Source organism: Nycticebus coucang, chromosome 20, assembly GCF_027406575.1.
Source record: "Nycticebus coucang isolate mNycCou1 chromosome 20, mNycCou1.pri, whole genome shotgun sequence".
NCBI classification, from domain to species: Eukaryota; Metazoa; Chordata; class Mammalia; order Primates; family Lorisidae; genus Nycticebus; species Nycticebus coucang.
Genome location: NC_069799.1, coordinates 41585061 through 41612971, shown reverse-complemented (window position 1 = coordinate 41612971; position 27911 = coordinate 41585061). Strand labels below are relative to the sequence as shown.

The 27911-nt window shown below is 38.9% G+C and overlaps 1 protein-coding gene across 21 annotated transcripts in view; it reads right to left on the bottom strand.

The window, feature by feature from the left end:
• Positions 1 to 27911, bottom strand: part of PARD3 (par-3 family cell polarity regulator) — a 760426-nt gene that overhangs the window by 316805 nt on the left and 415710 nt on the right. For all 21 annotated transcript variants that reach the window (XM_053573215.1, XM_053573201.1, XM_053573216.1 and 18 more), the window contains 2 exons: positions 6451 to 6542; positions 3777 to 3860 (listed from right to left, as the gene is read on the bottom strand). In XM_053573215.1, the coding sequence (XP_053429190.1) occupies positions 3777 to 3860; positions 6451 to 6542 (176 nt within the window). The remainder of the gene's footprint in view (positions 1 to 3776; positions 3861 to 6450; positions 6543 to 27911) is intronic.

The following is a 27911-nucleotide window of genomic DNA, read 5'->3' as shown; positions in this document are numbered from 1 at the left end:
TTATCTTTGAACACAGTCTCACTAGGTTGCCCAGGCTATTCTCAAATTCCTGGTCTCAAGCAATTCTCCTGCCTCAACCTCCCTAAGATTACGGCCATGCCTGGCCTGAAATTACTATTTTCCTTCATTACATATGATATGTAAAGTAGGCTGGGTTGTATTCCTCCTCTTCACAATAGACAGTTTCCATTTTCATTAATTCTTAGACTCTGTGCCTTTGAAAACTTACATGGGAAAGCAATACTGGCATGGATTTGTCACTTTCATCAAGCTAAGTATTCAGTGAGTGTTATTCAATTAGTCCTACCTCCAAAATTAGGAAGCCCAAGATGATCAGAATTTTGTACCAGGGAAGTTATTCTTGGAAGTCCCACCTTACACCCCATGAATATGTATTTTTGTATTCCCACTAGATACATGTGCAATTTCATCACAAGCTGCACTTAATTTCTTCCTTTCTGCTACACTGCCTTGCTTAATTTGCTCATGCACAAGCCACCCTGGAGTTGACGCGGTTCTCTTTATAAGCTGTCATCACACTGAAAATCATCTTCAGCAACAAGCCAGCTTCAGTTACCAAATTCAGATCTTACTTTCTCTATCAACTTGCAGGCTACCTATTATATAACTATCGCAACATTTATCGCATAATTATAGCTGTGTGATTTCTCACTTATCACTCTGTCTAGACTGCGAATTCCTAGAGGAACACCCTGTCCTGTTCATTTTTGTTTCCTAGCACCTAACACAAGAATTATCACAGTGCGAAGGCTGACCAGGGTTCCCAACTGAAGGAGGAGAACCCACTTCTGAGAATTTCTGGGGATAAGGAAGGTGGGTGTCTCTGGGCCTCTGATGATTGGTCTCTGTGAGGCTGAACAGCCCACTTTCTTTGCCCCACCCACCGTCAGCAGAACTTGAAGTACCCATAACTTATATCAAGTCCGTAAGAGAGTTCAAAGATGCAAGCAAATGATTTCTCTTCCTTCCACATGAAAATGGATAATGCCTTAAAGAGGGGTTTATAAAGAATCATTTCTCAAATCTTTCTGTCCTTTGTATTGGGAAGTTGCACAATTTTCTTCATTAAGTGCCATATTAATAGGGGTTAAAAAAGGAATTGTCTATAAAACCACTTCTGGTTCTGCAAAACAATGTTCCTGTAATTTGAACGTGTTCAGTCTATCAAAACTAAACACCACGGTAACCAGCAAAAGCGGTGGACGTGTGAAACGCCTCCCTCTGAACTCATCAAGGCAGCAGGCTTACTTTTCTATCTCATTCGCCTTTTGCTGGAGTCTTTTCATCTATTTTATCTTAATATTCTTTCATGCTGAGGTAGGAAATAGGTAATAAATGACAGAAAATCACTTGTTTGTAATACCGGTTCAAAGCTGACACATACACAATTAAATCGCGTTTGTGATGAGTCATGTTTCACAGGCACATGTATATTGGAAAGCTATAATCCATGCATTTTTCCCCTTATCTTTTCTTCCCTACTCATGAAAGAAATGAAAAAATAATTTAATTTTTGAGATTAATTTTAAATTATTTTTTTTAAGTATATAAAGGCCAGGGCCACTTTGAAAACAACTAATACCGTGTAATTGAAAGTTCTTTACAGAAACTTTAATGCTTCTCCAAAGTAAAAGATTAAAAATAAATAAATAAGGAAAAAGAAAAAAGTGAAAGTAGCTACAACTCTGTAAACATAACACCACCCAAAACATTCAAGGTTGATTTCCCACCTTGAATACAGGACGAACATTCAGGCCTCACCCTCCAGGAGAGTTCTAAGTAAATCAAAGCTTCAGCTTCAGGACACTGCGTAAGCCCAGTGTTTTACCAGACTCACTATAGTTGCTAATGTAACAGAGAGGTGGTACAACTGCTCAAATGCTCATTTTAAGATAACACAGGTGGGGCTTAGCAGCTCACCCCTGTAATCCTAGCACTTTGGGAGGCTGAGGCGGGAGGATTGTTTGAGACCAGCCTCAGCAACATAGCAAGGCAAAACAAACAAACAAACAAACAAATATATATATATGTAAGATATATATATAAAAACTTAGGTGGGTGTGAAGACACATGCCTGTTATACCAGCTACTTGAGAGGCTAAGGAAGGAAGATCACTCCAGCTCAGGAGTTTGAGGTGATGGTGGGCTATGACCACACCACTGCACTCTAGCCTGGGTGACTGAGCAAGACCCTGTCCTAAGTAGGTTACCAAATAAATAAAATATATAGTTCAGTCACATACACTATGTATCTTTTACAATACATTAGATGCCTATAATTACTTGATAATGGTTTAAATTAAAGCTCTAAGGTCTCAGCTCCTGGTCTAAGGCTACTTTCCACCTTCTCCCTATGTAAAGAAGGTTAAAAAAAAAAGTGTATTGATAACAATAAAAAGATACAAGAATTTAAAAATAGGTTCTTTTGTTTGTTTGTTTGTTTCGCTCTTTCTTTTTTGAGACAGGATCTTATTCTGTTTCCCAGACTGGAATGTACTGGTGCAATCATAGCTCACTGTAGCCTCCAACTCCTGGGCTCAGGCAATCCTGCTGCAGACTCTTGAGTTAGCTGGGGCTACAAGTGCATGCCACCACACTGGCCGTTTTTTGTTTTGCTTTGTTTTTTTTTTTGTAGAGATAAGCTCTCGCTATTGCCCAGATTGGTCTTTTTCTCCTGGGCTCAAGCAATCCTCCACCTCAGTCTCCCGAGTAGCTGGGAGTACAGGAGTGAGGCATGGCAGCCAGCCCAGAAATTCAACATTAAACTGTCACATTGCAATGGAGGGAGGGTATGTCAGGGACCGGACCTGTCTGATGGTTTATTTTTGCATGTTCTATTGTTCCACTTAAATAGATACAAAAAAAAAACCCTTCAGTGGGGTCAATCTCTGATCACCCTCCCTTTAGAACATTTCATAAATACATTTCCTCGGGCCAGCATTAATGGGCAAATAAGAGAAGATGTAATTAAACTTGAATAAGTTCAGTCTCCCAGGGAGGGATGTAAGGTACTTCACTCATCAATGACAGAGGCCTGCCAAGCATCCTTGCAAAATCACTTCAAACTATTTGAATAGATTAAAACCAAAAATACAATAAAAGTGCTTTCACAGGGAAAAAAAAAAGAAGAAGAAGAACCAGAATCAAATAAACTCATATAACATTTGAAGAGTTTAAGAATAAAGTGTAAAGTAATGAAGTTGGGATTACCAAACAGTACAAAATTTTGACATTCTGAAGGATCGGGGATTAAAAGAGCCACAGCCCCGTGGTGAGAGGTATCATTAGCTTACCCACTTTTCCAAAATTTCATATTCAAAGGATTTTAAAAATCATGAAAGTCTCACTAAATTGAAGTATTGAATAAACATTAAGTACAAAATTAAAATGAATCATTACCTAAGTTAATCCGGGTGATTTTTATTGCATGAATTTTTCCAGAAAATCTGCTTTAAGCTCTCCTTAAGTTTATAAAGCCAGCCAGAGACCTGACTTTATAAAGTCTATCGTCAATTTACTGTGAAGTAAGATGTTTGCTGAGAGGTGAAGAACAGTGAATGTATAATGTACGGTTCTTCGTGGTCTGGGAAACTCTTCACTGGGGTAAGCTTTTCTGTGATTATGATACATGTATGTATGAATGAAAATATTTTCTATGAAGCACATGCTAAGTCAACATCCTTCTCCATCTGAGCATAAATGAAGATAAAACCCTCCGTGTTAGGATTCAATTAAAAACCTCCAAGATACGTTACCTGCCTCCTCGAGCACTGAAAGGGACCACATGGATTCCCAGAGGCCCTCCGTCGTTGGGGACTTGTACGAGCTTTACCATATCACTGTGAGACAACGATGAATGAGGGAGCATGAACATGTACCGTAAACAAACCAAAATCGAAACAAAACAGAACCGCAACACGGACAGACAGCAAACTAACAGAGGAGAACAGAACGAAAATCTCTCCAGGCACACGTGCACACACATACGTATTCGGGGAGAGAAGCGTGGTGGTGGAGGCAACATTAAGCGCTACGTACCTGGACTCTAGTCTGACGGCATGAAGAGAGAGCAATCATCAGAGGTAACCACAATAAAACGACCCAGAACCACTGCTCTTGGCTCACACCCTTTTGAGCGGCACAAGTTTATGTTTTGTGAGTCAACAGCTCTAGAGCAGTGACTTTCAACCTGTGTGCTGTGAGAGGATCTTTGGTGTGCCATGCAAATGTTTAAAGATCTTTCATTACATTATCTTCAAAAGAAGTTCAAAGCCTAAGTATACACTTTTTTTTTAACTCCTTTTTTTTTTTTTTTAATCAACATAATTTAAGTGGGCTGTGAAAATTTAACTATAGCTTCAAGGGTGCCGTGAGATTAAGAAAGGTTGAAAGACAAACTGCTCTAGATTTTCAGTGAAAATTTTTCCATCCCAATAACTATCTTAAGAATTCTGATGATTAACTGGACACAGGTTTACAGAGCACTTTACAATTTACCTAGTGCTCTTACATGTCTGTTTTACCATTAATCCTCCCGGTAATCCAATGAGGTCAAAGTTTTCCCCGCTGCAGGGGAGGGTCCAGAGGAGAGCCCAGTTTTCCTCACTATCTGAGTACCGCTTATAAAACTCCTTTCACAAAGCCAATAGGTGTCCACTACAAATCAAGTAATTTTCATCAAAGTGCCTGTAACTAACTTTAAAAAAACAATACGGTCTTGCTATATTGCCCAGGTTGGCCTCAAGCTCCTGGGCTCTAGGGATCCTCCTGCTTCAATCCTGAGTAACTGGGACTACAGTTACAATATGATATTGTTTACATCACATGACATAGCGTGAAGTTACTTCTTTTTATTTTTAAACAAGAAGTTACTTCTAAGTAACTAAAGTACTATGTGTTACGGAGCACAACGTCACATTGCCCGGGTATTTGTAAAGTCACTTCCATGAATCTTTGCTTATTACTACAATAACCCTGAGTTCAATGTATAATTTGGAGAATGTAAATTTTTTAAGCCACTTAAATGAGATTTGACTTTCTTTGTAGATTATTCCACATATTGTATACATACTACACCAGAGGCCTAAGTGGTATTTATCTAACTATCGATATCTGGAAATAGCACTTCGATTAAATATCTAGTTTAAGCAACCTAGGAAACCATAAATGTTAATATGATGGAAAATGCCAATTTCTTAACTGTGTTCTTATGCAGTAACCTGAGGTCATCCTATGTGCTATGAATGTCCTACTTACAATACAGGCACTAAATATAATTAGAGATAGGGATATCAAACAAATTGAAACAATAAAGAGGATATGGACATAGACTAAATCGCATACATTAATTAGGGCAAAATAAAACTTTTGCCATATGGCCAAAATGTTTACTGAAGTAACACTACTTAAATGGATTTAAAAAAATTTTTTTCATAGACTTTCATAAAATCCTATGTTAGATATTACTAAAACCATTTCAATCTTTATTTAAATCAGTTAGTCAACTCATAGTTTAATTTTATTAAATTTATTTTATTCCACAGTCATTATACCAAGAACTATGGCAGGCAAGTACTTCTTAAGTGTAAATACTCAGAATGGTGCTTATTATATATCCAGGCATAATCTGATCTTAGAGCCTGTTTCATCTCACTGAGATAATTCATAGAGCCTTTCCTTGGAAGACCAAGAGAAGACAGACTTTAGTAAATACAGGGTAACTTTTGTACCCCTGACTTTTGCCCAAAGTCACAGAAAAAAAAAAAAAATCCCTCCCTACTCTAAGCTAGGATGGGCAGAAGCACTTCCATTTATACATGCCATTGTTTAAGGTAATTGGAATGTTGTGATAATATGGGGAAATTTCCCTTTGTCCTTGTATACTTAAAATCATTTTCAAGGTCTTTAACCCAGGACCTTCTAACTTTCCATCAAATATCTTGGGAGATTCTAATTCTTCAAGCAAATAATACACACACACACACACACACACACACACACTATATTGACCAACGCTTACAAGATTCAACTAATATTTCAAGTAAACTACACAGATCCAGTAATTTTTTTTTAATTTAGCAAAGCTGAAGAACAAACAAATGATCAAAATACTAACATACAAAGCGATCTGAAAACATTTACAATGTTTACAGTGCTGCTAACAAGACAAAAATTTCCAAATACTATTCTATGTTATAATTTAATAGCTTTGCTAATGCACAATGCTCAGGACAGAAACAGGTGCACGCCCATGCTCTCCTGCTTCCATAATAAACAGATAAAAGATGCTCTGTGGGAAAACAAATCAATGCCAGGCATGTTTTTAGCTAAGCGCACACATTCCACATGCCATTCACTTTTGGAATACTGGCTGCCATTAACGATGCTACAGGTACATTCCAAGTATAGTTAAAACCATCCATAACTTACTCCAGAGAAAAGTTGGGTACATTCTCCAAACCAGTGTCAGCGTGTCCAACTGGCTCCACGCGGCTGTTATCTTCCTCTGTCCCGTCTTCATCCTAGAGGGAGCACGAGACAAAGAAAAGAACATTTGGTGTTAGGTTTATTTCTACAATGCGAAGGGAAACAAATGGGAGTCTTATACGCATCAGGATTATTTTAACCATGTCTCTCTGCAAAAAGCATAACCTTTAAGGAAAAGATGGCTATATGTTGTGAAAAGCTGGATTTTAAAGCATAAGGAAAAACACACAAAGAAACCAATTCCTTCCCTTGTATTCCTCCTCTGATGAAGGCAATATTTTGTAAAAATCATGCTCCAATGTGTTGCAGAAATTGGGTAAATAAGCTGGACGGAAGGCATTCCAAAAGTGTATGTGCAATAAATGGGGTGGTTGGCAAAAATAAATGAACTGCCAACCAAGAAGATGCCTTAATTTCTACTCCTGGCCATTGTCTTTCCATCAAGGGGTTCATTAATAGTTAAGCTGGCTTTTCAAATTCATTCATTCATTTGAATAATTATAAACACACCTGACTGATATCAATGGTCTTTTTGGAGTAGTTTAGAATGTGTCCGATTCTCTAGACACAATGGTTAGGAGGCCACATGTACCTCTCCTTAGAGCCACAGTGTCTGGCGCCTGGCAGATAGTCTATAAATATTTTGCTATCTGAAATAAAATCAGCCCTAGGAATCTCTGGGGTAATAAATTTCTGAATGCAACAAAGTAAAATAATCTGTTTTTTGGAAATGTATGTGTCTGATTCATACATACCTAATTTGTTAAGTTTATCTTTTCCATGTATATTATGTAACTTTGACAACAGTGATTTTATCATATGCTTATTAAACCACAAATATAGGATAAATAGACCACCACAGGAGAAAAATTTTATACTTTTAATTATGTAATTGAGAGACTCATAGTAGAAATGAATGTACCACCAATATAGGCTTCAAACAACAACATGATAAGCAAGAGTCAGAGGTTCAAGAGACAAGGTCAAATAATATATTATTAAATGATTAAAGATACAGGAAGAGAAGGCAGAGCAGGCGGTAAAGTCCACTGACATTTCCTCTGAGAATCTACTAAGAGAAGAGACAGAATGTTCTGCAGCTACGCCCCGCGCACTATCTCAAGATTGATGGTCCCGTGTCTTCTGCAGCTCTCATATGCACTTCCTCAACATCCATCTCCTTTAAGCACCAGCACATAATATGTTACAAAGGTTAACTAGCAGCTTGAACCTGCCCAGGAACTGTGCCTTGAGTATAAACACGCACTCCCACAATGATGCTTTCCACTGGAAGTAGGAGGTAAGAGGGAGAACAAACATGACAGTTTACAAACCAGATGCAAGACATAAAAACAAAAATCTTCCAAGTGATAGGCATTTTATTTCCAGATTCATTAATAATTTGAGCTCTGCCAAAATGCTGCAAAGCTGCATCACGGGTTGAAACGCCCATGTTGCACTATGAAACAGCCATATCAACAAAACGCCCCAAACTACCGTGATAAAACGGCCACTGATAATTTACACACTATTCCCACAGAGGCCATTGCCAGGCCCCCCAAGAACATGTGGAATATTATTTCCTGTCACTACATATGGTGTTCACTGGGAACGGCACCATTCACTGCCCTGAGGCTGAGCTGCAGTTGCTGTGGGAACCACGACTTAGGCATTTCCAAATTTTGGATGTGTAAATAAATATCAGCTACTATTATAGTTTTATTATAGTGCCTTACACGTAGCAAGAGTTATCCACTGAATTCCACTATGACCATAGTAAGTGAAGCTCAGGTATTATACATGTCAAATCAATATTTAAGCACTAAATTTATAATATATATATATATGAAATATAAATATATATAATTTTTTTTTTTTTATTTTTGTAGAGACAGAGTCTCACTTTACCGCCTTCAGTAGAGTGCCATGATGTCACACGGCTCACAGCAACCTCTAGCTTTTGGGCTTCAGCAATTCTTCTGCCTCAGCCTCCCGCGCAGCTGGGACTACAGGCACCCGCCACAACGCCCGGCTATTTTTTGGTTGCAGTTCAGCCGGGGCTGGGTTTGAACCCGCCACCCTCGGTATATGGGGCCGGCGCCCTACTCACTGAGCCACAGGCGCCACCCATATATAATTTTTTATATATACTAATGTGGGATATGATATATGTGTATATATTCCAGATTACTATAAGGGTACAAACGATTAGGTTACAATGTTTGCATTTGTTAGGTAAAGTCACTGTTGTAGCTCTGTCCCCCACCCAGGAGGTGTGCCACAGACCCTTACACTGTGCCTCTGCAGTAGCGGAGTAGAGGGGGATTAGGCGGGAGCACACCAATGACCCTCCCTCTTCCCCTGTAGTATTAAACTACATGATGTTAGAATTTCCAGATAAGACAATGTAGTTTTGTTTTTCTTTCTCCTTCCCTTCATCACACAGCAGAGTATAATAACTAGGAGCTCAGGTTCAGGAGTGAAATAGACGTGGGTATGAAAGGCAACTCAAGCATTTGCCAATTTGATAACTGCAGGCAAAGTGTACACCCTTTTAGGTTTCTCTCCCTTCTTCGATACAATGGAGACACATATTCCTTTTGAGGAAAACTGAGAGAAAGAAATAAGATAATCCACGTCTGAAACATAACATGGTGCCTTATACTTAGTAATTTCCCAACAAATGGCAAATTGCAAATACTACTGAAAAGAGAATAATGCGTACATGATATATAAAACAGACCTTGGTAAATATTTTAGGGTAATTATAACACGAAGACATTTTAAGAGTATATATTCACTTGTTCATACTCTGGGCCTTGCAAAACAATTTAAAACATACGACCTCCTCGATTAAATAAAACACATTCTATAAACATTCTAAAACAGGTAAATATGATAAATTATAGATGTTTATAGTTATCTACATGTCTATAATTTAGAAAGTTGCATAATACCTGACATTTATCATACTTTGCTGAAATGCAAAGTATTTTCACCATGAAATATCTTTGGGATAAGAAAACAAATCAAGAAGAAGATAAACAGCTAAACGCTATCAATACATAAAAATTAGTGAACATCAGGAAGAAGAAAACACTGTGGGTTGACGATTGAGGAAATTTTCAGAGAGAAATTAGATATCAAGCCGAGGAGGTCTATGACTTTTCCTTACTTGAAAGCTCATAAGTTAACCTGTCGCAGCTTTATGGATGGTGGCTGAAGATACAAGACTCCTGGGTCAGAGACCGAGAACTGTTTACAACCCACAGCAATATTGTCAGCTATGGTATTATCCTTTCATGCAATGGCTCCTCCTGGTAAAATTCTCACAAGGTGATGTTAAGAGGCCAAGGGACACCAGCACACGGTGAAGAACTCTGGGCTCAGGGGATCTCAAATCTTTTATACAGATAATAAGGTGCTTACTTATTCCTTTAGAGCAGTGATTTTCAACTGGTGTGCTGCAAAATTTGTTAAAGATTTTAACAAATAATTCATTAAATTATTTTCAAAAGAAATTCAAAGCATTACTATGAGGAGAATTAATGACAATTAAGGTCATGGGGGGGAAGGAAAAGCAGAGAGAGGGAAGAAGAGAGAGGGGCGGGGCCTTGGTGTGTGCCACACCTTCTGGGGGCAAGACATGATTGCAAGAGGAACTTTACCTAACAAATGCAATCAGTGTAACCCGGCTTATTGTACCCTCAATGAATCCCCAACAATAAAAAAAAAAAGTAACAGAAAAAAAAAAAAGAAATTCAAAGCACAGTAAGTATATTCTTTTTTTTACTCTTTTCTTTTTCTTTTGTTTTATTAAATCATAGCTGTGTACATTGATATGATCATGGGGCATCATTCACTAGCTTCACAGACCGTTTTATTTTTCTTGATCAACATAATTTAAGTGTGTCACAGAAATTTAACTATAGGTTCAAGTATGCCGTAAGATAAAAAAGGTTGAAAACACTGTTCTGAAGGGAGACTCTAGGCCTCTCATCCAAGGCTGTCTGTTCCATGAACAGCCTTGAATTGACAGTCCAAAACAAAAACCTCTGTACAAAAAACATAAGAGAAGCATAGAGGCTTATCTCTCCAAAACAGAGTTTAATCCAAGCACTGACAAATGACATTTGGACGACTGCTAGGACACTGAAACTAGCTATGGTATTAACAAATTTTCTATGGTAACACTGCCTTCTCACAGGGGTCATTACTTTCTAAAGTAAGGAAATACGGGGACCAGAACAAAGATCAAGTGTGAAAGTTGAAAGAAATAGTTTTTTAGACATGCAAAGGTGAACCCTTTCTACACTTGATCTAAGCCAAAAGGGCAACAATTGATACTGACCTTTTTTTATAAAGCTATTGAAGGATGCAATTCAACAAAATCCTGGAAACTCAATAAAACAACAGAGAGAACCTAAAGAAAGTCCCAGAACATGGGTGAAAGGTCAGCTCAAGGAAACAGAAACCAGTACAGAGGAGAACAAAAAGATGAAGAGGTCTGGGAAGTCCATTGGAAGAAAAAAAAGAAATTAATATTTGGTCTGATTTTTAAAAATTATTTCACTTCCCTTCTCTCTCTCTCTCTTTTTTTTTTTCCCCCCTGAGATGGGGTCTCACTGCATTGCCCAGATTGGCCTTGAACGCCTGGGCTTTAGCAATCCTCCCACTTCAGCCTCCCGAGGAGTTAGGACTATAGGTATGCAACACTGTACCTGGCTCAGGTCTGATATTGTTTAACATGTTTGGGAAATGACAAGCAACTTGACAGACTAGACAGAGAAGGCAGGGGAAAAAGACACAGAGAAAACAAAGCACATTTTTAATAACTCCAGGAATAACAAAAGAAAATGTGTAAAGAGGAAAATATACCCGGAGTAGCCACTTGGTTGTGCAGTGAGCAATTCTTATGCTGCTGTGTGCTGTGACGCCAGCCATGGGCTGAACTTTGACTTTTGATGTAATAGCTTGCAGAGGGTGGGAACAGGGCAGCAAAAAGGAAAAACTCTCATTTTCCAAAATGGCTGGTCAACTGGTAATAAGGAAAGAGCAACATAAATATATTATTTAGAAACACGGGAAGTATCGCAACAGACATGTAGGGAGAAAGACCGGAAGGCTGGGGGGCGTGGAGCTGTGAGCTCTCACTATGAGCCTTTTAGCATTATGTCTTTATTTTTGTTCTGAGTACATATCTGAAATGCCTGCCAAGGAAATGCAGGGGCCTCTGTGTGCCAGCTGAAAATGCCGACTTTCAAAACCCCCAGGCACCTTGGCTACAGATTTATCGGGGAGGATGTAAGGCTGAAGACCTGGCTTGCTGACAAAGCAGCCTCACACTTTGTCCCAGCGAGGGATGTGCTGTCCAGAAGTTGACCTCCTGGGTCCCCTGCTGACCCTTCAGGGATTTGCATCAGGGGCTGGGAAGAGTTACCCTGGCTTAAAATCCCCAGGCCCCAGAGAAGCACGTGAGTACCTGCTATAACACGGCCACCAGAACAAGCTGCCTGTCAGATGTTTAGTTTTTTTAGTCTTCATGCAGTTTACTAATCGGGGGTTACTTTTACCATATAAAGGCTGTTGAACCACTACTTTTTATCAGGTTTCAAAAAAAAAAGGGGAACCAAGAAATGACCAAAGTTTAAAATCTAATGCAGAAAGGGGGGAAAGCCAAGTAGTCTAGCAGACATCTGTAGTCCCAGCTACTTGGGAGGCTGAGGCAGGAGGATCACGTAAGCCCAGGAATTTGAGGCTGTAGTTTGCTATGACAGCATCTGTGAATTGACACAGCAGTACTGTATGGGCAACACAGCAAAATCCCATCACTAAATACAGGGAAGGGAGGTGGGAAGTAAGAGAGGAAGGGCGTACAGAAAAAGAGCGAGAGAGAGCAAAGGAGTGAGGAAGTGGGGGAGAGAAAGAGACAGAGAGGGAGAGAGAGAAAGAGGGAGAAGAAGGGGGGGAGATTTCGTTAACTTTTAACTCACTGTATTATAAAAAAGTTAGAGTCAGATAGTTCTCAACTTACAATGGTTCTATTTAGGTTTTCTTTGACTTTATGATGGTGTGAAACAATTATTTATCACTTTCAGTACAGTATTCAAAAAAATGACATCAGATATTCAACAGATATTCAATAGGCTTTGTGTTAGATGATTTTGCCCAAATGCAGGCTAATGTAAGTGTTCTGAGAAAGTTTAAAGTGGTCCAGCCTGAGATACAATACTCGGTAGCTTTGGTCTATTAAATATATTTTCAATTTACAGCATTTCAACTTACAATGGGTTTATCAGGATGTAAACCACCATAAGGCAAGGAGCATCTGTAGTGAAAGGAGAGAAAAACAGCCACGTACAGGGGCTCACGTCTATAATCCTCGTATTCTGGGAGGCCAAGACAGGAAGATCCCTTGAGCTTAGGAGTTCGAGACCAGCCTGAGCAAGAGCGATACCTCATCTCCACTAAAAATAGAAAAGCCAGCCAAGTGTTACAGTGAGTAGCTATAGTCTCAGCTACTCAGGAGACTGAGGCAGGAGGATCACTTGAACCCAGGAGTTTGAGGCTGCTGTGAGCTATTTCGCCATGGCACCCTAACCTGGGCAACAGAGTGAGAATCTTATCTCAAAAAAGAAAAAAAAGGACAGACAAAAGAATAAAAAATAAACACGTGATGAGCCTAAGTAAGAGGGGTACGTTTTACTCACATAAGCCACATGGTCAAGAAAACTAAATTTGGCTGACCTCCTAATTTATCATTTTAATCTCAAAAAAATTACTTTTTTTTTGTATTTGAGTTCTAAATATGTTCTCCAGATTCGCATGTTCAAAGAAAAAAAACAAAACAAAAACAAATCCAAAAGCATAAGTGATTCCATTGCACAGAAGAACATGATTTGTAAATAGAATCCTTAAGACTTGAAACCTGTCTCCATCACTCACTATATAAAACAAAAGCACAAATGTTCACAACACGAGGAAAACAAAACCACACTGTCTACTTCACAGGAACACAGTAAAAAAAAAAAAAGAAATCAATCATCTGCATATCTACACTCAAATTGTGAGTTCCAAGGAACTAAACACGTTGAATAATTATTACTTGCAAGAAAAGCCTACAATTTTAAGAAATAATTTGTCATTTTAAAAATGTGTTATAAAAAACCATAGTTATGCTTCCCTACTTAAATTTTCTACATACCCTACTTGGAATTTTATGTTCAGGGAGCACAAAAGGAAATGAAAGTTCTTATGGTTCTCTCTTAAACAAATGTACAATATTTTCCCTCAAGTGTCTGTATTATTATTCTGAATAAAGTATTTTAATTGGTTCAATTACATTGCCACCAATATACTCAACTAAATTATCTTTTTCACTTTTTAGATTATCTCCAAGGTTTTCCTAAAGTAAATGGAGTATGTTAACTATTAATAACTGTAGTATCCTAGAGAAAATATTTATTTGAATGGTGATAGGATGAATTAAACCACTTTTTCTTTGGATTACATCTGGTGAAAAAGAATCCAGAGGGAATCTATTTCCGAGTCCCCTAAGTATCACAAACAGGGTTCCAGAAGGCTTTTGTGTTAAAGTTGCAACTACTTGATTAATTGGCCATATCACCAGGGAAAAGTAATTTCTCATCATACATAGAAAATAATCGAAAACATCTGTGGGAAGGAGGGGCCCTCACCATTGGAAATGATAAATCTATAGCAACTTTCCAAAGAAATAAAATCAGGAAATGTGTAAAACCATGATCAGGACATTCAACTAGAGTAAAAACCTTCAGGAAACAAAATCCTATTTCAAATGCTTTTAAGAATAGACAATACAAGATAGTAAATCAGATCTTTTAAAATGAAAATAGTCTCCTGTAGAACGAAATAATAATTGTTATATTTTTAGAGGTAGCCCATCTCAGTATAACAAAAACTCTGCTCTACTGAATGAAGCTCAATGCCAAATTACTTAACACTATGTGATGAATTATTCAGGACCTGAGATGCGGATTGTTAAACGTGAGCCTCATCCCCTCAACCCGATTCCTAACATTCTCACCTCAAACTTGTACTGATCAACTGTAGTATTTAATACAGTCCATGAAATTTCCATTTCCCAGAGAAATGAAATGTTTCCTGTCTTGAAACACACACAACAGGAGTCCACACACCAAAGGCAAGAGGAGTCTTTAAACGAACAGACGGTGCTGATTTATGAAAGCTATGTAACAACGGAGAACAACAAAAAGTATCTATCTCTGCACCAGTTCCATACATGATAGAATCACAAAGTTTAAGCTCCAAAACCTTAAGACTGCTTCTCCCTGATTATTAGGATTCCAGGGCATGGAGGAATCGCTTTGGAAGACGTCTAGTCCGATATTCAGTCTTACACTGTAACCCATCTGCACGCCCTTCTTCCATTTTGCCTGCACCCATCCATAGCCCAAAGCCGACTTACGTATTAACATCACTAAGAACCCTTGAACCCAGTCGCTAAGGCCACATCCGTCCTGCCATCATCTTCCTTACTTCTACACACATTCCCCCCCAACACTGATCACATGGCAGCTGTCCCAACTCCAGAGACACGGGACAGCTTGTTTCCGCCCGACGTGCCTTTGTCCTCTGCCGCACCCCCGGCATCAAGCCGTGGCGGGATGGCTCTGTCCGCGTTGTAAAAACTGTGGTAAGGCGGTGGGTGCTTCTCGGAGCGTTGCCCCCAGTCCCCCTGGTTTGCGACAGCAGCGCATAAGTTGCCTAGCATGCCTTTTAGTGAACGTAAGAATTCATGAGGTGCGGCATAAAGGCCTGAATAACCTTTACCCTGAAACCTGTTTAAAACTTGTTTGTTGAGTTGAATGATTAAATGTTGCCTGAATGCCTATAGAAACTAAGAATGAACATAATGATTTACTAATCCATGACTTCATCTACTCTAAGAGACTGAATGTCTCCAAGGGAACATGTTCCCACCATAAAAGTCAGTTAATTGAAACAATGCATCAAGAGAATGCAAAAACGGCGAGTTAAGATGTTCCTACCAGATACCCACTCCCTCCAGCTTCTTATCTCGTTCTTTGAAACTACATTCCTTAGTAAAGTCTTTCTCTGAAATCTATTTTTTCACTATAATTGTTTTCCACACAATTTTACTTATTACTCTTTAAAACTTAAATCTAACACCTAAATCATACACATATAACTCCTATTACATATGAAGTCATAATTAAGTATAATAAAAGAAAAATGTAAAATGTGAACAAAGCAGTCCCACAAAAAAGGAAGGTTTAAACATAGCTTAAAGAGACGTAAAAGAGTAACTGCTGATAAGCAGCAGTCTTTGTTCCCCCTTGCGGGCAAAAGCATTGTGTAAGAAAAGACGGTTGACTACTCACATCTACAAAACTTGATAAAAACTTTGTAAGCATCAGCAGGTCATAAAAATATCTTTTGTAGTCTGTAACTCATTGTCAAAAATGTATAAATACCATGCCTAAAATTCAGTAAAGTACAACTGCTTTCTTCATCATCCTTGGTGTGTAGCAGTTTGTCATTTTCCTGCGTCGCCCTTTCAATCAACCTGAGCCGTTCTTGCCCTAAAAGCCCTCGGACTGAGACTCATTCGACTGGCGGTCCGCGGCAGCTGGCGCCTCGAACAGGGACCTGAAGGACAGGTGATCTTTCTTTTTCTTTCTTTCCTCTCTTTTTCAGGTTGAAGGCGACTCTCACCAGGGAGCTGCAGTCCCGCCGGTAAAGGCTGACCGGTTAAGTGTGAGTAATCCGCAGGACAACATGGGGCATACATTGGGTAAGGAAGAACACATGCTCAGTGTCATGATACAGCGTTTATTAGAAAAAAATGGTTTTCATGTGTCTCTCAAACGGTTAGAGGAGCTTATACATTTCATAAAGTTGGTAAGTCCTTGGTTTCTGGAGGAAGGTTCTCTCTCTCTCTCCGATTGGAAGAGAGTGGGACGCGAAATGCGGAAATATATGCAAGAACATGGGGAGAAGGTCTTGCCCCCTCAGGCTTTTCCTTTATGGTTACAAGTTAGAGAACTTTTGGCTGACAATACCTTTTTAGAAGCATTTATAAGAGAAACTGACTCGGAGGCTGGTGATCCTGAAACTAAGGTGGCACCTATTTGTGATGAGGTTCCCCCCGAGGTTCTTAAAGATCCTGAACCGGTACCAAACACTGAGAGCGTTGTCCCCTCAGCTCCAACGCTCAAAGACATTTTACCGCCACTCCCACCGGTTGATAATTCCTCAGACAGTGATGAGTGGGATGTGATCGATGAACTTACTAAATCAGATGAGAGGGACGGAATGAATGATTCTATTCACCCCCGCCGAGCTTATCCGGCAGTTCGCGTCCCAAAGGTCGCATCTAAGACATCCTCACGAGCCCCGCTTCCCCGTGTGCCTCCTTGTCTCCCTCCACCGCCCGCGGGGTTTCAGGCGGCGGTGCGAGAAGCCCGTCAGCAGGGAGATTTTACATTTGCTTTCCCGGTGCGCTTTCCCACTGAGGAAAGGGCACCACCCACCTGGGAACCTCTGTCGTTAAAGACGCTTAAAGAACTGCAACAGGCTGTCCGTACATCGGGAGCTTCTGCCCCTTATACTTTACAAATTGTGGAATCAATTAGCAGTCAATGGCTTACCCCGTATGATTGGCAACAAACGGCCAAAGCCACGCTTTCCCCAGGTGATTATATCTTATGGAGAACAGAATATGAAGATAGATCTAGAGAAAGTATTAATCAGCATGTGGGAAGAAAAGCACAGCCCACACTATCCATGCTTCTAGGAACAGAAGAATTTGCCTCTTTTGAAAATCAAATTAAACTACCCCGACAAATTTTGGAAATAGTCAGCCATAACGCAGTCTCCGCTTGGCGAAAAATACCTCCTCCGGGAACCAAGGGCACAACTTTAGCAGGCATAAAACAGGATATGGAAGAGTCCTATCCTGCCTTTATTTCTCGCCTGGAAGAAGCTATTAATAGAATGCTTCCACCATCAGAGGGAACAGAATTATTACTCAAGCAATTGGCTTGGAAAAATGCAAATACGCTGTGTCAGGACTTAATACGTCCACTCAGGAAAACAGGTACTTTACAAGATTATATTAAAGCATGCATGGATGCCTCACCAGCAATTGTCCAGGGAATGGCGTTTGCTGCAGCTATGCGGGGTCAAAAATTTAGTTCATATGTCAAAGGTGCTTTTGATAGAGACCCCAGTAATACATGTTTTGGGTGTAACCCCCCACATGATTTACCCACTTGTTATAATTGTGGGAAGCCAGGTCATATACAGAAGGATTGTAAGAAATCCACCGGTGCTAATAATAATAATAATAAGTCCCGTGGACTACCCCCGGGACCATGCCCTCGTTGTAAGAAGGGCAGGCACTGGAGAAATGAATGTAAATCTAAATTTCATAAAGATGGAACCCCCTTGTCAGACAAGGGTGCTAACTTTATTGATACCAATCAGACAAAAAACTAGATAAGGGGCGTTCTCCCAGCCCCGACTCCAAGGGAGAGACTCCTGCCTCTACCGCAGTACGGCCTAAGTTAGAACCCACATCTACTATTAATTGTATACCACCTGAATGGACAATTCATGATCTCCCACGTGGGACTCCTGGCAGTGCAGGCTTGGACCTTGCCAGTTCTAAAGATGTAATCATATCCAAACATGATGGTGTTGTGTTAGTTCCCACAGGAATAAAAGGAAAGTTATTACCAGGTACTGTTGGTGTTATATTGGGACGCAGTTCCAATTACACTAAACATTTTGAAGTTGTTCCAGGAGTAATTGATTCTGACACTGAAAATACAATTAAAGTCATGGTAAAGTCTTTAGTAGAAACTACACAAATTCATAAGGGACAAAGAATTGCTCAGTTATTGTTGTTGCCATATATACCGCTCCCCACCTGGCACTTACATGATGCCAGAGGAGAGGGTCAATTTGGATTTACTGATCAAGATTGTGTGGCTCTTATACATGATTTATATGATAGACCAATGTTAAAAATGAAAATAGAAGGCAGGCCCATTAAGGGCCTAATGGACACAGGCGCTGATGTAACCTGCATTGCTGCCTCCGACTGGCCGAGATCCTGGCCGGTTCATCGAACTGGGTCTTCTTTAGTTGGTCTCGGTTCTGTTTCTGGTGTCATGCGTAGTACATCTCATTTGTTATGTGAATATAAGGACAAGAAAATTTACTTTCAACCTTATGTACTACCCTCTCTACCCTATACTTTATGGGGACGAGATCTTTTACATGTTCTAGACATGAAACTAATTACAGGTGATCAACTCAATGATCAGTGTTTTTCATAGGGGCCACTGCAGAAAACTATGCCTGTAAAATAAAATGGTTAACAGATGTTCCTGTGTGGGTTAGTCAGTGGCCCCTGACAACAGAAAAGTTACAGGCATTACAAATTTTGGTACAAGAACAATTAGATAAAGGTCACTTAGAAGAATCCACTAGTCCGTGGAATACTCCTGTGTTTGTTATTAAGAAAAAATCTGGTAAATGGAGACTTTTACAAGATTTAAGAGCTGTAAATGCCATTATGGAAGACATGGGCTCCCTTCAACCTGGGCTCCCGTCTCCTGTAGCAGTACCAGAACAATGGTCACTAATAATTATAGATCTACAAGACTGCTTTTTTACTATTAATTTACATCCTGAGGATTGTCCTCGTTTTGCTTTCAGTGTTCCTTCCTTAAACTTACAGGAACCGTTTAAAAGATATCAATGGAAAACTTTACCTCAGGGCATGAAAAACAGCCCTACTTTATGTCAAAAATTTGTAGCGGCTGCGTTAGCAGCACTCAGAAAACAATTCCCTAGCGCCTACATAATTCATTATATGGATGATATTTTACTAGCTCATCCGGAGCTGCCAAAAGTACAACTAATGTTAGAAAAGGCTATAGAACAATTAACTAAATTTGGTCTAGTAATTGCCCCTGAAAAAATTCAAAGGGATAAACCATTAAGTTACCTGGGACAATGGATTCACTCTGATTATATCACACCTCAAAAGGTTCAAATACGAAGAGATAAATTACAAACTCTTAATGATTATCAAAAATTACTGGGAGAAATAAATTGGATTCGACCTTTTCTAAAAATTACTACAGGAACTCTTAGTCCTTTGTTTGCTATCTTACAGGGGAACTCCAATCCCCGTTCCCCTAGACAATTAACTCCAGAAGCCTTGCAGGCTTTAGAAGTTGTTGAACAAGCTTTAACCCAAGCCAGGGTTAAACAGCTTAATTATCAAAATCCATGGTCTCTACTTATTTTTTCTACTGAGTATACTCCTACAGCTTGCCTATGGCAGGAAGGTATTTTAGAATGGATTCATTTACCACATGTTCAGACAAAAATTGTTGCTGACTATCCATACCTGGTATCTTTATTAATTGATAAAGGAAGAAAAAGGTCACGGGAATTATTTGGTAAAGATCCTCATGTAATTGTAACTGCTTATAATAAAATTCAAGTGGAACAACTATTTCAAAATAATGATGATTGGGTATTAGCCTTACAAGGCTATGCAGGTCAAATTTTATATCATTATCCTAAACATCCTTTAATTGAATTTACAAAAACAGTTTCACTTATATTTCCTCTTATGTGTTCCAAACAACCTTTGTCTGACGCAATGACTTTATTCACAGATGGTTCCTCCACAGGACGGGCTGTAGTTTTCAGTCCAGGCCTGTCTCCTATTATTAAGGAGGTTACACAAGCCTCTGCCCAACAAACAGAGTTATGGGCTCTAATCTCAGCTTTTAATAACTTCGAACAAAAATTTAACTTATATACAGATTCAAAGTATATTGCTTCTCTTTTTCCGGCTCTTGAGACTGCTCTTTTAACAGGAACCTCAACTATTTTACCTTTATTAAAAAAATTACAAATCTTAATTCAACAAAGAAATAATCAATTTTATATTGGTCACATAAGAGGACATACTAATTTACCTGGCCCTTTGGCCCAAGGAAATGCCACTGCAGATTTATTAACACGTACTATGGTGGCATCAGTGGCTGAAGCTGAAGAAAGCCACGCCTTACATCACCAAAATGCTAACGCATTAAGAAAAATGTTTCAAATTACTAGAGAACAGGCAAGACAAATAGTCTTAAAGTGTAAATCCTGTCCTATTACTCATCATCCTTTAAAATTCGGTGTCAATCCTCGTGGTTTACGTCCCAATGTATTGTGGCAAATGGATGTAACACATGTCTCTAGTTTTGGAAAATTACAATATGTACATGTTACTGTTGATACCTTTTCTCATTATATATGTGCCTCTGCAAGATCTGGAGAGGCTTATAAAGATGTTGTACAACACCTATTTTACTGCTTTCAGCAGCTAGGTGTTCCTCATCAATTAAAAACAGACAATGCTCCAGCTTATACCTCTCGAGCATTTGAACAATTTTGTATACAGTGGAAAATTTCTCATTCTACGGGGATCCCGTATAATCCTCAGGGTCAAGCGATTGTTGAAAGAACTAATCAAATATTAAAATTACAAATTGAACGTCTACAGAAGGCTCATAAATATTTTTCTCCTCATCATATATTAACTCATGCTTTATTCGTTTTAAATCATCTCAATGTAAACTCTAACAATTTAACTCCTGCTCTTTCTCATTGGCAGCCGCAATCGGCTGCCACCCTTCCTAAAGTTCTTTGGAAAGATTTATTGTCGGGCCAGTGGAAAGGCCCTGATGTATTGTTAACCTCCGGACGAGGCTATGCTTGCATATTTCCACAGGATGCCGACTCTCCCATCTGGATTCCAGACCGGCTCATCAAACCGGCTCCTCCGGAGACCCCGGCGCAGAAGACAACGCCTGCGGCGGATAAAGATCCTATCTGCACAGATAAAGACGACTGTGACAGTTTCACCGAGACCCTCCAAGATCACGTGGACACAGATCCGCACCCTGGTGAAACAAGCTAAACAACTTCTCATATCTCAAAACAACCCTCTGACTCCAACAATGTACTTTGTTGCCTTTTTATCATTAATTTCTACTCCTACGGTAGAAACTGCAGCTTATTGGTCTTATGTTCCTAACCCTCCATTACTACATCCAGTGGGCTGGCTAGATACAGACCCCATAAAAATTCTTTCTAATGATTCTATCCGCTTAGGAGGTTTAACTGACTCAGAATCCAGACATCATGCTGCGGCTTTGATTAATTTCACCGGCAAAGCCGATTCACTACCTATTTGTTTTACTTTAAGAGGCAATACGCCTCCTTTTTGTTTACCTACAAGTTACAGAGTCTTTTTATCTGATGCTCCTGATCCCCATGATGCCAATAGACGTTATATGTGGGAATATGAAATACAAACTATTGGAAGTTCTAATTATAATGAAACCTGTTTATCTGTGGACTCGTTACCTCTCCCTAATTGTAAAGAAAAATATAGAGATAAAAATCAATTCTGGGAATCCTCTTTAACAAAAACCCCTACTTGGCTTTCTTGCGGATTCCCAGACGCTGCTAACAAACATTCTCCCATTAATTCTAATACAATTATCTGGGACTATTCTCCTACCTCCTGCTATGATCATAACAAATATTTATCTAATCAATTAGATAAATTTCATAAGTATCAATGGTCTGGTACCCCTCAACCAGTACGGAGATGGTTCACACCTGGTTTAGTTGAGCCCATATGGGTAGCTCAACAAAATAATAAAACTCAAATACATTATGACTTATTCAGACTTATTGCTGCTTCTAACTTAATTTTAGAAAAGAAACCTAATACTCCTAAACCTAATCCAATATCAATAAGAACTTGTGTTGGATATCCATATGCTCTACTTTTAGCTCCAAATAAGTACTTAACTATTACACAATCTAAAAACTCTTATCATATTTCTTGTACCGCTTGTAAAGTTACAAATTGTCTTACTTCTACTGACTTGTTTAATGAACGTTTATTTAATTCTGTTTTAATTGTTAAAAGACCTTCTTATGTACTATTACCTGTTGATTTACAAGATGATCCTTGGTATGATAATTCTGCTTTACAAGTTTTACATACTGTTAATCAATTAATTCGACCTAAGAGGTTCGTGGCTGCTTTAATTCTTGGTATTTTAGCTTTAATTTCTATAGTTACAACATTTGCTGTAGCCACTACTGCTCTGGTTCAAGAAGTTCATACAGCTCACTTTGTTAACTCTCTCAGCAGCAACATCACTCTAGCTTTAATGACTCAAGCCAGCATAGATAATAAACTTGAAGCAAAACTTAACATCTTAGAAGAAGTAGTTTTAGCCCTAGGACAAGATATAAAGTTTATACAACATAAACTTCAAACCAGATGTCACTCTGCCTTTCCTGCTATTTGTGTCACTCCTTTGCCTTATAATATGTCCACTTCCTGGGACAAAACTAAAGCTCATCTACAGGGTGTCTGGAAGGACAATGATATTACACATGATTTACATACTCTCCAGAAGGATATCACTGCCATCAGTGAAGCTCATTTACCTAGCACTTCTCTTGATTCACTGGCTCAATCCCTCTCTGACAACCTTAAATCTTTAAATCCTATATCTTGGATTCAGTACATTGTGTTTATTGTTATTATTGGATGCCTGATATTCTGTGTTGTTTTACTGTTACCCTGTCTTCTTCGTTGTGTCTTTTCCTCCTTAAAGGCTGTTCGCCAAGACCTCTTTGAACTACGTTTCATTAACAAAAAAGGGGGAAATGCCGCACCCCCGGCATCAAGCCGTGGCGGGATGGCTCTGTCCGCGTTGTAAAAACTGTGGTAAGGCGGTGGGTGCTTCTCGGAGCGTTGCCCCCAGTCCCCCTGGTTTGCGACAGCAGCGCATAAGTTGCCTAGCATGCCTTTTAGTGAACGTAAGAATTCATGAGGTGCGGCATAAAGGCCTGAATAACCTTTACCCTGAAACCTGTTTAAAACTTGTTTGTTGAGTTGAATGATTAAATGTTGCCTGAATGCCTATAGAAACTAAGAATGAACATAATGATTTACTAATCCATGACTTCATCTACTCTAAGAGACTGAATGTCTCCAAGGGAACATGTTCCCACCATAAAAGTCAGTTAATTGAAACAATGCATCAAGAGAATGCAAAAACGGCGAGTTAAGATGTTCCTACCAGATACCCACTCCCTCCAGCTTCTTATCTCGTTCTTTGAAACTACATTCCTTAGTAAAGTCTTTCTCTGAAATCTATTTTTTCACTATAATTGTTTTCCACACAATTTTACTTATTACTCTTTAAAACTTAAATCTAACACCTAAATCATACACATATAACTCCTATTACATATGAAGTCATAATTAAGTATAATAAAAGAAAAATGTAAAATGTGAACAAAGCAGTCCCACAAAAAAGGAAGGTTTAAACATAGCTTAAAGAGACGTAAAAGAGTAACTGCTGATAAGCAGCAGTCTTTGTTCCCCCTTGCGGGCAAAAGCATTGTGTAAGAAAAGACGGTTGACTACTCACATCTACAAAACTTGATAAAAACTTTGTAAGCATCAGCAGGTCATAAAAATATCTTTTGTAGTCTGTAACTCATTGTCAAAAATGTATAAATACCATGCCTAAAATTCAGTAAAGTACAACTGCTTTCTTCATCATCCTTGGTGTGTAGCAGTTTGTCATTTTCCTGCGTCGCCCTTTCAATCAACCTGAGCCGTTCTTGCCCTAAAAGCCCTCGGACTGAGACTCATTCGACTGGCGGTCCGCGGCAGTCCTCTCAAGCTCAGTGCTCTCCTACCACACACAAAGGACCAAGTGGCCCCACTGGGGTGACACGATTTTAATAAGTTTAACGAATCTCATTTCAGACGTGACTTGTTTACCAGCCTAACACTCATTTGTTTTCAGAACATTCCTGAAAAAAAATACTAGGGCTTATGGATTGCTCAAATGTACGTAATTTGAAATCTTACCAATCTTGCTTGCCTCTCTGACAATAACACTCTAATCCTCATTGAGGGAATGTTTAAAAATGGCTTATCTGGAGGTTGAGATAAGTAATACCTGGGTAAATTAAGTACACTTAACCTATTCAGAGGTATGTTTAAAGGCCATATATAACTGTTTTCATTTAAAAAAAAAAACGATTAATTTCTTCTGGGCTTACAGATGATTTTGAAATTAAAATTTACTAAATTTACTAATATTAAAGTTGGAAGCAAAATCATTTTTTTTTAAACACATGGGGTCTTTTTTTCCTTGAGGGTACAGTGTCACAATAGAGACGGGGGTCTTGCCGTGTTGCCCAGGCAGGAGTTATGGGCTCAATCCATCGTGCTGGATTAATTTTCTTAAATAAGCTTTCCTTTAAATCAGTAATAAGTGAAAAAGACAAGTAAATATTCTTTTGCTTGTGGTAAGTGCAGGTCACTTATTCATAAGGCCCAAAACTTACAAATTAATAAAAATAAAAATGATAATTGTGAACATATATCTAGGACTTCTCATATGCCAGTTAGTTCTTCAGTCCTCAGTACAACCTCAGTTTAATTCTCAACACAAGGCTGAAAAATAATTGATAAACAAAACAGATGGGATTTTCAATGAATTAAGTATGCACTAAAGTCACTTTCCAAATGTGACTGAGCCACAGGACCACATGACAAGCTCCCAGTGATTTGAGCACAGGAAAGTATGAATAGTACAGTTGTAGTGTTAACAGGCAAAATATCTGGTAATAAGGTTTGCTGAACACTCTACATGAAACTGGGCCTAGATGTGCAATGGACACACTCAGCATGTACAGTGACACAGAGGACAACAGTCTTCAGGTCCTGGTCATTTCGTTAAGCCCTAGCTTCTTAACCTAACTAAAGGAAATATCTTTATCCTATGGACTCATGGATTCCACTACAAGCAAAGCACCCTACATATGATAGAAAAAAATGAATATGCAGGGAAAAGAGAAAGACCCAGTTTTGGTAATTGTCAAGAATGCATCACAACCTGTACACACACCCTTTCATTTAATTCTCACAGTAGAGGAGGAATTCTCATTCCATGGAAATGATGCCTCAAAAAGCACTCACATTACTCCGCAGCGGCAGAGCTAGGATTTTGAAACCAGGTCAGAATCTGTGGTTGTTCAGTTTCACCATGTCTTTTCCATTATTTTATTCATGGAAGAATGACCTGGAATCATTAAGTAGCGAATGTGACCCAAGCCAACTAGTTTGTTTCAGGGGCAGAATCTGTGACAAAATGTTTTTTAAAAAATAAAATTTAAGAGTGGGTAGGGTGGCTCATGTCTGTAATCCTAGCACTCTGGGAGGCCAAGGCAGGTAGATTGCCTGAGCTCAGGTTCAAGACCAGCCTGAGCAAGAGTGAGACCCTATCTCTAAAAACACATTCTTCTTAGTAAACCATCGCAAGAATGGAGAAGCAAGAATCCAATGGCCTCAATTCTGATACGAGGACAACTGATAACCCAGTACATGGTGAGAAGTGGGAGTGAGGGGGAGCAGAAGAGGGAAGGAGGGCTAGGGTGGGAGAGTCACGGTGTGTGGCACACCTCTTGGAGGGCGGACATAATGATAAGAGGGACTTTACCTAACAAATGTAATCAGTGTAACCAGGTTCTCAGAACTGTCAACGAATCCCACCCCCCCCCCCAAAAAAAAAACCCTAGCCAGCCATTTCGGCAGGCACCTGTAGTCCCAGCTACTTAGGCTGAGGGAAGAGGATCACTTAGGCCCAAGAGTTTCAGGTTGTTCTGAGCGGTGATGCTACAGCACTCTACTGAGGGGGACAAAATGAGACTATCTCAGAAAAAATAAATATAAGTAAAATATACATTATAAAAACATTCAATTCTGAACACACAATATACCTTCACATGAAGTTAGAATTCCTTTAAAATTTTTGAGAACTTTCATTTTAAGAGAAACCTAAATAATAAAAATCAAGAGGTATTTCAAGGAAATTGCTACTTGCGGCTATATGTGGGCGGCAGGATTACAAATGATTTTTACTGTATCTCTATAACTGCAAGTATTTTTACAATGAACATAAAATCTTTTCTTAAAAAGCTATTTTTATTGTTTTTGTAAAGCTTATAACACTTTCATAAATTACTTTTTATACATCTGTATCACTACTTTGTTTCTCTAAAAAGTGACCTTGCTAAGGATTGAGGCCCTAGAGCAGTGATGTTCAACCAGAGTGCCGTAAGAGGATCTCAGGTGCACCTCGAAGATTTGCAAAGATCATTAATTAATTATTTTATTTATTTATTTTTATTTTTTGGAGACAGTCTCAGTTTGTCACACTGCGTAGAGTGCTGTGGCATCAGAGCTCACAACAACCCAAAACTCTTGGGCTCAAGAGATCCTCTTGCCTGAGTCTCCCAAGTAGCTGGAACTAGAGGTGCCTGCCATAAGGCCCAGCTATTTTTTAGAGATGAGGTCCCCTATTGCTCAGGCAATCCACCCACGCTGGCCTCCCAGAGTGCGAGGATGGCAGGCGTGTAAGTGTATTCGTTTTTATATATTTTTTCTTAATCAACGTGATTTAAGTGTACCACAGAAGTTTAACTATAGGTTCAAGCGTGCCAGGAGATAAGAAAGGTTGAAAAACAGCAGCCTAGAAGAAAATAGGACATGACAAGGGATGGCAAAGATAGGAATCGTGTGCCATCACTTTCTATCACATTAAACCAGTCGTAAAAATCAAGTAGAGTGATTTTTTTGAAAAACAAAAAAAGTCTATGTTTCAGTTTAGTTAGCTGAATGGGAGAAAATTTTAAACTGAGAAAAAGACAAACAGGACTGCTTGGATGTTTGAGTAAATAAATTAAGTTACTAGAAGAAATTTCAATTAAACTGAATCAAAGAAAGAAGTAAAAGTGAATTAGAATCCTAACAAGGAAAGTTCACAAAAACCTCACAGAACCAAGATACACATTTTTACACTGTTTTCCTTGATGATAAGTATTTTGCCATTACTAATTATAAACAGCTTGTGAAGAAAACAGTGAAGAAAGAATTCTGTAGTCCCCGAAGTCCTACACCTCATTATTTTAAATTGTTAATAAACAGGTAAAGAACAAAACAAAATCCACTCACGTAAACATGTATTGGAATTTGCACTGGTTTATTACTTTCCAATGCAACACCGTAATTTCATAAATGAAGTCATTAGCTTACTTGAAACCAGTAAATGACTGAGATAAAGTTAAGTAGATTAACAAAGAAAATCTTGCTCTCTCTCGATGTTCTGGCTGAATTCAAACAAGCAAAAGCTAGTTGGTAGATCTTCTGGGGATCAGGGACTGTATAATCTCTAATAAACTGAAACCGATTG